At 36.4% G+C, this 13,411-nt stretch overlaps 1 protein-coding gene across 4 annotated transcripts in view; it reads right to left on the bottom strand.

Annotated features, from left to right (window-relative positions):
- The window catches only part of MSH3 (mutS homolog 3), a 229,874-nt gene that overhangs the window by 76,178 nt on the left and 140,285 nt on the right, over positions 1 to 13,411 (bottom strand). For 3 of the 4 annotated variants that reach the window (XM_069085027.1, XM_069085029.1, XM_069085030.1), the window contains 2 exons: positions 8,635 to 8,699; positions 6,333 to 6,449 (listed from right to left, as the gene is read on the bottom strand). In XM_069085027.1, coding sequence (XP_068941128.1) covers positions 6,333 to 6,449; positions 8,635 to 8,699 — 182 coding nt within the window. The remainder of the gene's footprint in view (positions 1 to 6,332; positions 6,450 to 8,634; positions 8,700 to 13,411) is intronic. The other variant, XM_069085028.1, reaches the window with a different exon arrangement.

Below are 13,411 nucleotides of genomic sequence, written 5' to 3'. Positions count from 1 at the left end.
ATGCCCAGCACTGCTTTCATTATCTGTCACAAACTATATAATACCATATACTGTCTTCCTCCTAAAGTTTTTATCATTTATATTTCAATACCCATATTGATTCTGAATATTTATTTGTCATTGATTAAAATTAGTTACAAAATAGTAGCTATCTTCATTGTTTTTTCCACTTTCCAAGAATGAAATTTTCATCAGGCAAATCAAGAATTTCAAGTCTTCTATGCTTTCAGCAAAAAGAGAATGTTCCATCATATGTCTAGACAGCTGAATTCCATTATATTACTTTATTTAAATTAATATTAATATTACATTATGCTTCCATGTCTGTTCTATGATCTACTTCTGGGGCTTCACATACACCTCTTTATTCTATCCAGGATGATCTGCATCCCAGTCGAGAGAGAGAGAGAGAGAGAGAGAGAGAGAGAGAGAGAGAGAGAGAGAGAGAGAGAGAGAGAGAGAGAGAGAGAGAGAGAGAGAGTGTGTTTCTAGGTATTCTAGGGCATGGGAATGATTTCAGAGTCAGGAGGACCAGGGCTAAAATCTTGCCTCAAGTGTGTGAACCTAGACAAGTCACTTAAGATCAGAAGATTACAAACTTAGAGTAGAAAGGGTCTTGAGAGGTTGGCAAGTTCAGTCCCCTCATTTTACAGATAAAGAAACTGAGGCTGATAGATTAAGTAGCTTCCTCAGAGTCAAAGAGCCAGTAAGTATCCAAGGCAGAATTCGAATTGATGATTTCACAAAAACTATCCTTGGTTTCACATTTGCAAAATGAGAGTTTGGACTCAACGGCCTCTAGGTCCCTTCTAGCTCCAAATCTCCCAGGATCCTATCAACACAATTGCTAAAATCAAGGTAAGGTTAGGCTGAGTTTACACAGCTTCAGAAGAAGGTAAAGTAGGGGAGAATTAGGCTACAATGAGTATAATTGTATAGTATAGTGTGTGGTTGTGTTAAGAGACAATAATTAGCTCTGCAGAGGAGAGTGGGATGTGAACTATCTTCCTACCCTCTGACCACATACCCCCTGGTAAGCCAGGCCTGCATGAGGCCCCAGTCCTTCCTCTGGAAGCCTCTATTTCAGATTGGGCAGGTAGGTGGCACATGAATAGAGCCCTGAATCAGGAAGACCCATCTTTAAGAGTTCAAATCTGGCCCCAGATACTTACTAGATGTGTGACCCTAGGCAAGTCGCTTTTTGCTTCAGTTTTTTCATCTGTAAAATGAGCTGGAGAAGGAAATGGCAAACCACTGCAGTATCTGCCAAGAAAGCCCCAAAGGGGATCACAGAGAGTGGGACACAACTGAAACAACCCAACAACTACTCTGTGTCAAGCACTATGCTAAGTGCTAGGAACACAAAGAAAGAGCAAAAGAGAGTCCCATTCTCAAGGAACTTATGGCCCTTGATTCCACTCTTAAAAAGCCAATGACATTATTAATCTAAAGATCAATAAAAGAATGGAGACTGTCTACCATGTTTTCAGTACTACCTGCATCTGTGTATCATAGATAAAGACTGCTCGGCCTTTGGCAAACAGAAAAATCCATTCTAGAAGTTTCTGCCATTACAATGATGGCCAGCTGAGTTTGGGATTCGATTCTGTTCCATGAATATGAAATTGACCGAGAAAGGGAAATATTTCCCTACTTGTTTGTGAATACACTTCTAATATGTTTGAACTTTGCTTAAGAGCTACTATAATTCAATTTTAAAAGAATTTTAAAATGAAAAGGTTTCTGAGTCCAACAGAGCACAATCTAGTACTTAGACTTCTTTTCAGAATCAAGCAGGAAACACATTTCTTTTTTCACTCACTGATTTTTGACATCTTTTATGTCCTGTAGTATTTTGATCAAAAACAATGTTAATGATACAAATGTGTATATGCCAGGAGGAGACAAATACACTTGTTGCTTCACTAGCATTTCATTTGATGCTGGGTTCACCAGGATTAGTGAAAAAATAAAATAAAATAAATAACTCAGACCATATGGCATCTCATTAAACAGTACTCATGGCAACCAGTGCCTTTTTCTCCTGGGAGTTCTCACTGCAAGAGTACTGGTTAAATCTCAGCCAATCTCTGATAAATTGTGGCAAGAGACAACAGGGACGGATGCACTGATAACTGAATAAGGTTATATATTGTAACCATTCATCATTTTGACTATTAATTTTAATATACTGTTCTATGAAATGCTTTATCAGTGAAACTAACAAGTAGCTAAGTAAGTTAATTCCAGCTTTCCTTGCTTCACCCCTCAACTCTTCCTAATAACTAGTGGAATTGCTAATGAATAGAGTAAAGCATGTTTATTTGCTTTTAATTGAAAAGTTTGCCAAACTAAGAAAAAAATTAGTGTTAGACTTCTTTCCTTCAGGTGGTAAGTAGTGCTAGGTGAAAAGTGTTACCCAGGGTCACTGGACTAGGTCGTGAGGGGTTAAAGACAATGCATGAGGCTATTATTAGGCAAACTGACATAGGGTACTACACAACCAGGTAACAGGGGTCAGGGTATCAATGGACAGTCCTCTCAGACTTGAGATAGTATTCAACAAATCTCCAGTACAGCAGAAGGGCCCTGGACCAAAACAGCTAATGAAATACAGCTCTCTGAAACAGCCTGGCAAAATTCATGACCAGAATTGCTGTCAAAGGCTTTGGTCTAGACCTAGTTAATCAATAACACCCTGTGTAGCCAGCCCTTCTGAATCAAAATCATCTGACAAGGCGAATGCAAGGTTAAAAGGATGCCTAAGGTCTCCCATACAGAGACAGCACAAATTAGAGGAAGAAACTATAGAGGTCTCATAAGGTGTGAACACACAGAAAATTGGCAGATAAACTTCAGTATGGATAATATGTTCAGAGAAAAATAAATAATATTTGATGTTTGACTCTGAACAGGAAAGGGATCAAAGAATCATTGAACACTTGATGGCATCAGCTGTTTGTGTTACTGATGCCAAAAAAGTAGTGATTACACACAGCCAACATCAAGAAATGAAGTTTCCTACCCGAGCACAGATCCATGAAAGTAGATCAAGTGTTGGTTTTCAGGTGCTTCTGGCCTCTTTTTCATGGCAATTGTTTTATATTGGTTAGACATATCTAACAAAATTGTTATAATCACTATCTATGTACTTAATTATTTCCCATTTTTAGATGTGAATATCATTTAAATAGGTTAGGCTGGAGTGGTAGAGTTTTTTTTTTTTTCATTCAACATCTTTTTCTCATTTCTATTACTTCTTCTAGCTTTATATTTGTTTTATAAGTGAGTGTTGTAACAAGTCAGCAGTCTGACTCTACACAGATAGCAGACAATGCCATTACTCAACTAAGGAAATCTTTATTGCCAACTGCAATAAGGATGAGCTTGCAACTAAGACATTCCAGGTCTTCCACAGACAGGACCCTACCATTTCTGTGGTTGCCTGCTATCGCTGCCTCCCTTTAAACATTCTATATTCTGGCCAGGAGGCACTATTCCCTAGCTCTACTTGTCATTCCCTCAAACAAAAGTGATCCCTGTCCCATTTCCTCCTTTTCACTACACATGGCTCCCTGTCTTACTGATATCTGTGTGAAATGTCTTTTATTTTTATACTGCAGGCTCCTAAAAAGCATGACCTAGTGCAGGGGTTCTTCACCTTTTCTGTTATATACCTGTTTGGCAAGCTGATGAGGTCCATGGACCCCATCTTGGAAAGGTTTTAAATGCACAAAATAAAATATATAGGATTACAAAAGATACCCAATTTCCTTTTAATCAGTTATTAATTGAAATACAGCTATTAAGATATTTCCAAAAACCACACAGACATCAAATTAAGAACTCCTTGTAGAGAGCATATTTTTTGTTTGTTTGGGTTTTTTGCTTTTGGAGGGCAACTGGGGTTGTGACTTGCCCAAGGTCACAGGGCTAGTAAGTATGTCAAGTGTCAGGTCCTCCTGACTCAAGGGCTGGTGCTCTATTCACTGCACCACCTAGCTGCCCCAAGAGCCTATTTTTAACATCCCAGGACCTAAAATAGTGCTTAATATTTACTGAATTTTACTGAATTGTCCCCTGCTAAACAGTGAATAGAGTGCCAGGTCTGAAGTCAAGAAGACTTATCTTCATGAGTTTAAATCTTTCCTCAGACACTGTGTGATCCTGGGTAAGTCACTTCACCCTGTTTGGCTCAGTTTCTTCATCTGTAAAATGAGCGAGAGAAGAATCAAACACAACTAAAGAATACCTAAATGAAAATCAAAAGCTCCTTGAGGGCAGGGAATGTGTTTTATCTAAGCATTACATTTCTCTTAACAAAATGCTCTTCACAAAGGAAAAGCTTATAAATGTCTGCTGATTAAAAAAAAATGTACCTCTACAGTTCTCAGTCTGGGAGAATGACAAATGTCACCTATTAAAGTGGCAAGGGCTTGTAGTGTGTACATAGAGGTAGAAATGCTTGAGATGCTGAAGAAAGCAAAGTTAATGATATAAAAATGAAACAGCTCTGGTGGACTTATCACTATCTCACTGATCTAAACCTTTTAGAATGTTTCCGGAATTCCTGCCGATGCTGTTCTTGTTTAATTATCTTGTAAATATTTGTCAAGGAATTCTCTAAGACTGCAAGCATGCTTATTGATTGTTGTTACTGTTCAGTCATTCCACTTGTATCCAACTCTCTGTAATCCCATTTGCGATTTCCTAGGCAAAGATCCTAGAGTTACTTGCCATTTCCTTCTCCAGCTCATTTTACATATGAAGAAACTGAGGCAAACAGGACTAAATGATTTATCCAGGGTCACACGGCTAATAAGTATCTAAGACTGGATTTGAACTCGGGTCTTCCTGACTCCAGGTCTAGCACTCTGTCCAATGTATCATCTAGCTGCTCAATCAACCTTATTGATTATGGGATGGTTAAAAAAAATTGTGCAAACAGTGTAATATTACTTTACTGTAAAAAAAATTAGTTTTTTTTTTCAGAGACATATAGGAAGACTTATATGAACTGATGAATGAAGTAAGCAGAACCAGGAACAAAATATATGTAAAAATTAAAACAATGTAAAAGGAAAGAAAAAAGGAGAACAAAAAATTAATGCTACATGATTAACTATAATGCCACTAATGGCTATAGAGAAGAAATGAGAAAGTGCCAATCCTTCCCATATTTACAGAGTTGGGGGATTATGGGTGAGGAACATCATATATATGTTAGAACACTGGTATGTGTTCATTCGTTTTGCTTAACTTTTTTCCCCACCTTCTTTCTTTTCTTTATTAAAGGGTGTGACTCATTATATAGCATGATTTAGTGGGGTATGGAAGGTGGAGGGATATATTTGGAAATGAAAGTGAAACAAAAACTAAAGATAGAAAATAAGAAAAGAATTTTTTAAAATCCAGGTACATCTGCCTGGCTTAGTTAATTTGTTCTAAAAAAGCTTGAAAAGGGGAGGATGGCAACCATTATCATTTATCTTGAATGACTGGTTAAAAAAATATCAGAAAATTGAGGGGGGTGGTTCACAACAATGGGGTTATTAATGACTTTTAGGCAACATTATGCTGAACATAACTACAAATGAGAAAAAAAAATCCCACCCCTAAGCTCAGCATTATCATAAACATATTACAAATATGGACAAAAGTCAACGTAAGGGGGAATAGGAAACACCAGTTATTTACAACAAAGAAGGTTTATTCAAAGATATACTGCACTTGACAGGTGCTAAACACTTAACAACAGGAACGTGGTCACTGCCAAAGACAACCTTTCCGTGCAACAGTTTGGACAATATAGAAATACCCATATAGGTATCTGGAAAATTGGCTAGTGAGAGCACCCAATTTTTATAGAATTACATCAAAATACACATAGAAAATAGAAGAATAACCAACTGTATACTCTGGTGTCCAGCAATTAAGACTAATGTAGAGAAAAAAAGGCAAGCTTCCTTTATTTCTTGTAATGCAATAAATTATTCCCAAATTATTGATTCATATTTTCTCAGCTGTGGAAAAAATGAGTATATAATAGAGTTAATAACTTAAGGCAATGTCTTACTCACTATGTCAAATCCTCAGCCTCCAAATTTATAGTACTATAACAAAAATTAATGTTTATTCTGTAAGCAAAAACTTTAAGATGAGCTTACATTTCAATGGGTTATAAATAAAATCAAAGAGCACATGTATTCAACTGTTTTATGGCAGGCCAGAAGAAATCAAAGCAGTAATTTCTACTTTTCCTTTTGATAGAAAGATTTTCCGGTCTATTTCTCATAGCAAGAGTCAGATTATACATTTCATTGTAAACTCACTCTAAAAAATTTAGCCATTCAGTGTTGCAGTCAAGGACTAGCTGCTCCTGGAGTTGATTCAGATGTCTGTAATTTTCTACAATAAAAGGAGAGTGAAAGCGGCTGACAGCTTTTGTGCTAGAAGAGAGGAAAAACATAAATAGGAAATCAAGGTTACTTAGAAATCAGTAATACCATCACTTCAAAAAATTAGAGTAGTTCTTCATTATTCTCTGATAAACCTTGAAAACAGAAGTAAAGAGCGAGCATTCTATTATTATGCTACTCGAATCTATTCATTTCAATAATCTTTACCATAAAAAAGCTCTTGGATTCTATAGAAAGGTCTGGACAGAAAACCTTTGAAAGTTAATCTTGTAAGGTAAATTCAGTATTTCAAATGTTTGGCTTTAGCAATAGAAGGTTCCTTCTTTAAAACTTTCTAATGGAAGACCAGTTTGATTAGTAGAAATACATATATGATACAACAAAACCCAGTATATTCATTCAAAGGGGAATGAAGGTAAAAGAAATCTCTGGAAAGTGAACATTATTTTCTAAATTTCCCACACAGAAAAATTATGTATAATCATTGTTATTTTACTAGTCTTTCTTATCTATAATCCCCACATATTCTCATCCATTTTGACATGAGGAAAAGAGCAGAGCTTGGATAAGCCGTCTGATGGCAAGAAGTGCAACCTGTCCTCTGTTCCCCTTCATTTTCCCAGCCCATAGTGCAGTGACATCAATCAATTTTAACTTGGCAAGTCACTGTACCAAGGAGATGGATTTATCTCTCCTATCATACCACTTTAAAAGTGTGGCTCATGATGTATTAATCTACCCTTCTTGTAGCCCCTGTAGCCAAACAATGAGAAAAAAAAAAACTTGCAATAAACCTCTCTAAAAGCTCTGTTATTCATTCACTCAACTACCTTTACTGAATACTCCAAAGGTGACTGATACTATACTATCCCAAGCTTGTTTCCTTTATACTAAATGTGGTTTAAGTTTCTATGCAAATGTATTTTATCATAGCTCTCTCTTCTGGTATAAATGATTTAATGACATTCCAGTTATAGCTCTGAAGAGGCTCCCATGATTCAATCTCAAGTAATTTCTCTGAAAATAAGACTTCCACTTACTAGCTGGAGGCTAAGATAAAAGTGGAGTAAAAGGAAAGGAAGACAAAAGGAAGAATGTCTGAAAAGGCAGGGAAGGGAATAAACAGATTTGGGAGGAAGAAAAGAATATCTGATTCTGATGTCTAAAACTTCCAAATACATAGGAAAAAAAAAAGCAAGGTGTTAGGAATTTATAAAGCAGATCTGGGTGCTCTGGGGCCCCTTGTGCTACTGGCAATAAATAACAAATAATTACCATAACAATTAAAATGATAAACAATTCATCATTTTGTTGTGATATAGGCTCTAATCTACTCCTGACATGGAGAATAAATGAAAATGGGCTTTGAAGTCCCTTTTAGAGTTTCTTTAATACTATCAACAACTTTACTTTCCCTGTTACGTGATTTTATCAAATCTGTCTAAAAAGACAAATGCCATTTCACTGTGATCCCATAAATGCTCAGTATAGTAAATGTAATTAAGAATAAGATAATTCATTTTTGTGAAGGATACTATTTTTGAGGTTAATTACTGACCTAATTAATACATAATCCCACAATACCTCTTGGTAACTCTTATCCTTCTCTAAAACAAGGCCCTGGTTACAAGGGTCATTGCTTACTCTGAAAGAAATAGCTCTATCTCCATTCTGGACCCAGAAGTTAAATATGATGAATCTACTGCTGTCAATCTGCAATAGATCTTGACACACTAGAATGAATAAGCTACTCTGTAATCTCCTTTGCTATGAAAATCACCAAAAATGAAAAGATTACGATCTATCTGAAGCTGGAAATTAAATTTCTACCTTATTTAAAGAAGCCTCAGACATCAAGAAAATTAAAATGCTCAAGCAGAAGAATCCCCCTTATCATCTGAAGGCTCCTATTACTTTTCTCACAGTGTCTCCAGTGAAGTCACTAGACTCTGCTAATTAGGACAGAAAACATGAAATACTGATCTGCAAAATACCCAGTGAAGCACTTAAATTAAAATGAAAAGGTGGCCATCTTTTAAAGTAATGAATAGAATGGCTAGAACAATGATTCAGTTTATTTAAATGTTCTCTACCAAAACTAAAATAAAGGCTTTGTTTTTAAGTTGAAAATCTGACTATTCATATTCCAATTATACACAGAAATAGTTGTCATCATAAAGTTAAATAAGAAGAAAAAAATTATTTTCAAACCTACCTTCCAACCTTAACCCAATCAGATGGTATAGAAGATGTGAGAGAGTTCTTTACTTCTATGAGAAACTAAAATAAATGAAAATGAAATATTGGATATTTAAGGAAAAAATTCCCAAAAGTACTCACAAATTAAAGATGATTGTTTTTAATTTTTTTTTTTTGCCTTTTGGAGGGCAATTGGGGTTAAGTAACTTGCCCAAGTTTACACGGCTAGTTTTTTTGCATGGGTGTTAAGTGTCTGAGGCCGGAACTGAACTCAGGATCTCCTGACTCCAGGGCCAGCACTTTACTCACTGTGCCACCTAGCCACCCCAAGATGACTGTTTTTGAACCCCCAAAATTTCTTTGATTATTTAAAAAATCTAATTATTGTTTTATGTTCAAATTTAAATTATAATTAGTCATGGGTAAAACATTAACTAATGGGGCATTCTGGAAAGTCATTATTAGTCCCTGAGACAGCAGTACCTATGATACACACTCCACATCTGGTCCTTTTCTCATCCTTTCTACATGTGTAAAGAAGTAAAAGTAACATGGATAACTGGACCCGACCCTGAGAGGTATGTAAACCCGCTACTAAATATTTGTGGCAGGTAAGGGGAGAAGCCATGAGGAGATGGAACATTGCCTCTGGGGATAGGGCCAAATTACAGGAACTACTAAGTCATGGGTATATCACCTTCAAGGAATTGTTGTTTTTGAGTCATTTAACATTGTGTCTGGCTCTGAGTGACCCCATTTAGAGTTTTCCTGGCAAAAATACTGGAGTGGTTTGCAAATTCTTTCCCCAGTAATTTTAGAGATGAGGAAACTGAGGCAAGCAGGGGTAAGTGACATGCCCAGGGTCACAAAGCTAGTCTGTGTCTGAGGCTGGATCTGAACTCAGGTGTTCCTGACTCCAGGCCTGGTGCTTTGCTGGTTCTAGGTATAGTGGTATCTAAAAAGTTGTACTCCAACCAAAATAAGTGCTAGTTCTGACAGTAAATGGGCATAGGCATACTAGTATCAGCTGCAAGTTAATATATTCAATCATTGCAATATATAGCATAGAAATCACTAAATCTTGGGGCAGAAGAGATCTTCAAATGTAAATTAATCCATTTTTCTGTAGAATTCCTCTTTACTGACCCTTTGGCATTTTTAGAGGAGAGCCCGTAACAACTTTTGGCAACTCGCTCAACAATAATTATCAGGAAGTTCTTTTTATCTTATCTGAATCCTTTAGGCTTCATTATCTATTTCACCTTGTTCTGGGTTTAAGAAATTGAAAACAGAATCACTACAGTCTTCTTAAGAACCTTTGTCAAATTGCCTTCTCTTCTCCAAGGTGAAAAATCCTGTAATACTAAAAACTTTACTTCATCTATCTTATCAGTCCTTTAAATCATTTTTTGGTTCCTTTTCTGAATCTTTTCTAGCTTGTTCCTGTCTCCCTCTGGCTCCAATGCTCCATGCTATAGTACACTAACTAATAAGAATGCTGAATAAAAAATGAAGGTGACTTTGTCCAACATAAGTCATGTAATTCTACTACCTGATCTCAGAGTTACATATGCTTTCTTTGTTTTTGTCTTTTTGGAGGGGGAAAGCAGGGCAATTGGGGTAAGTGACTTGCCCAAGGTCACACAGGTAGTAAGTGTTAAGTGTCTGAGGTCATATTTGAACTCAGGTCTTCCTGATTCCAGGGTCGGTTCTCTGTTCACCGTGCCACCTAGCTGCCCTACTTATGCTTTTAAAATGGAAATGCCAAAATGCTAACTTGGGTTCAATTTATTTTTATCCACAGTGATTTATAGATCTTTTCCCTGCCATTTTTTTTTTGCATTTATCAATACTTCCTTATCAACTGAATATAAAGTTAGGTTAATTTTGGTAACAATGTTCTTTTGAAAATGGAGGAAGAAGGGGGTGGCTAGATGGTGCGGAGAACTTGAGTTCAAATCCAGCATCAGACACGTAACACTTACTAGCCATGTGACCTTGGGCAAGTCACTTAACCCCAATTGCCCTGCCCTCCCCCCTCCAAAAAGACCAAAAAAAAAAAAAGAAAATGGAAGAAGGTAAACTTAAATGTAAGATATTAATCATTTTAACCCTTAGAGAAATCGGCAATAAAAATGGTTTAAGCATAAAAGAACATAAAATTCATGCAAATTTTCCTTGAAGACTGCCACTTATTAAACATGTTCCCCATCTATTCTGAGAAAAGAAAGCAGGAAAGAAATCAATATAATAAATAAGTAAAATTACATTCTCTCTATTTTCCATGGTCTCTTCCCTTCCAAAAAAGAAACACGAATAACATTTGGGATTAGCTCTACAATGATGTTTTTAAATTGTAAAAATTGGTTTTACAAATTATCCAGTTTTATAAGAAAATGGTAAATGTTGGAGAATATGTGGGAAAATTGGAAACTAAAGTTTTGTTGGTGGAGTTGTGAATTGATCCAACCATCTTAAAAGAGCAGTTTGGAATTATGCCCAAAGGGCTATAAAATTGTGCATTTTCTTTGACCCAACAATACCACTTCTAGGTCTGAATCACAAAAAGATCATAAAAATGGGGAAAGGAGCCACGTGTACAAAAATATTATAGCAGCTCTTTTTTTAGTGGCAAAGAATTGGAGATTGACGGGATACACATCAATCGGGGAATGGCTAAACAAGTTGTGGTATATGAATATAATGGAATATTATTGTGCTATAAGAAATGATCAGCAGGCAGACTTCAGAAAAGCCCAGAAAGACTTATATGAACTCAGGCAGAGTGAAATAAGCAGAACCAAGAGAACCAAATACACAGCAACAGCCACATAGTGTGATGACTGACCTTGACAAATTTAGTTCTTTCCAGCAATGCAAGGATGTAATACAACTCCAAAAGACTAACGATGGAAAATACTATCTACATCCAGAGAAAGAACTTTAGAGTCTGAATGCAGATGAAAGTATATTATTTGCTTTCCTTTTGTTTTGTTTTGTTTCTTCTTTCTCACGATTCCTCATTAGTTCTAACTCTTCTAATATTAAAATACATTTAATATGAACGTGTAAGTAGGTGCTATATCAGATTGCATGCTGTCTTGGGGAGGAGGCAGAAGAGGGTGAAGGGGGCACGGTTAGGTGGCACAATGAATAGAGCACTGGCCCTGAAGTCAGGAGGACCTGAGTTCAAATCCGGCCTCAAACACTTAACACTTACCAGCCCTGTGACCTTGGACAAGTCACTTAACCCCAACTGCCCTCCCGTCCCTGCTCCCAAAAAGCAAAAAAGCAAAACAAACAAAAAAAACCACACACACACACACACAAAAGAGGGTGAAGGAGAAAATTCAAAACTCAAAATCTTATGGAAGTGAATGTTAAAAAACTAAAAATGAATTATTTTAAAAAACCAAATTATCCAGTTTTATTACTCAATCACAAGGTTGCATTTTTCTAAGTTTTCATTCAAAATCTTCACAAATTTTTATTAAACATAAGAGATGGAAAAACAGCATGACTTATGGACTCTGGACAGGTCAAAAGGCTGTATCACTTCCTTTAAAAATTGGTTTTTTTTATTCCTTATTCTCTTTAATCTTCAAATCAGAATATGTAATAATGATGGTTAGTATTTTGCAGGCTGTGTAGTATACATAGATGTACCTGACCTTACACAGCAGGGGCTGCCAGTGGAGCCAGTGTGGGACCTTACATAAGGCAGCCTTTTCATTAAATTTCATCATCTGAAAAATGGACCCACCCAAAACAACTTCTACCTCTTTCAAGAATGTAGTGTGAATGAGCTTAACACTTACTGTCATCCTTCAATGTTCTGAGAGTATTCAGAGAAGTGCATTAAATCACAAAACACACAGAATTTGTGCCCTTCAAGAAAGTTTCACATGGATGGGATGTTACACATTAGGATACGGCATGTGAAATCTAGAGTCATTTACACTTGAAACATTTGTACTAAATGAAAAAATATTTTAGACATTAATAGAAGAAGGTAGGTAGCACAGTGGATTGAGTGCTGGGCCCAGAGTCAGGAAGACCTGAGTTCAAAGCCAGCTACAAGTCTAGCTATAGGAGCCCAGGCAAGTCACTTGACCCCCAACTGTTTTAAGTTCTTCAACTGCAAAAAGGGGATAACAGCATCTACCTCTCAGAGTTGTTGTGAAGAGAAACTGAGATAGATAATATTTGTAAAGCACTCTGCAAAGCACTAAATAAATACTAGCTATAATGATTATTAAAACAAATTAATCCAACTCTAATACTACAACCAAACTTACTGAAATATCCCAATACAATAAGGAAATTAGTAGATAAGCATTGATTATTGGGGGCAGCTAGGTGGCACAGTGAATAGAGCACCGGCCCTGGAATCAGGAGGACCCGAATTCAAATCCAGCCTCAGACACTTAACACTTACTAGCCATGTGACCTTGGGCAAGTAACTTAACCCCAATTGCCCTTCTTTAAAAAAAAAGGGAAATAAATAAATGAATGAATGAATAAAGAAAGAAAGAAAAGAAGGAGGAAGCAAAAAGATGAGCATTGATTATAAAAATTCCTCCTAGTCAAAAGCATGCTTCATATTGATGTTGATAAAACTTTCTATATGGGTTCACTATATGGATTACCATGGAAACTCTCAAACATCCATCTTATATTGATGAAGTACTAAAGTATTTCCATACAATTAGCAGTCTTTCCCTCCAGAGACTTAGATTTAGAGGGCATCTAATCCAACCTCTTTCTTCTGTGAATAAGGATATTATGGGCCC

Source organism: Petaurus breviceps, unplaced genomic scaffold (assembly GCF_028583685.1).
Source record: "Petaurus breviceps papuanus isolate PSGF00001 unplaced genomic scaffold, PetGlider_PUasm1.0 175, whole genome shotgun sequence".
NCBI classification, from domain to species: Eukaryota; Metazoa; Chordata; class Mammalia; order Diprotodontia; family Petauridae; genus Petaurus; species Petaurus breviceps.
The sequence above is the reverse complement of the archived record's forward strand: the minus strand, read 5'-3'. Positions and strand labels throughout refer to the sequence as shown.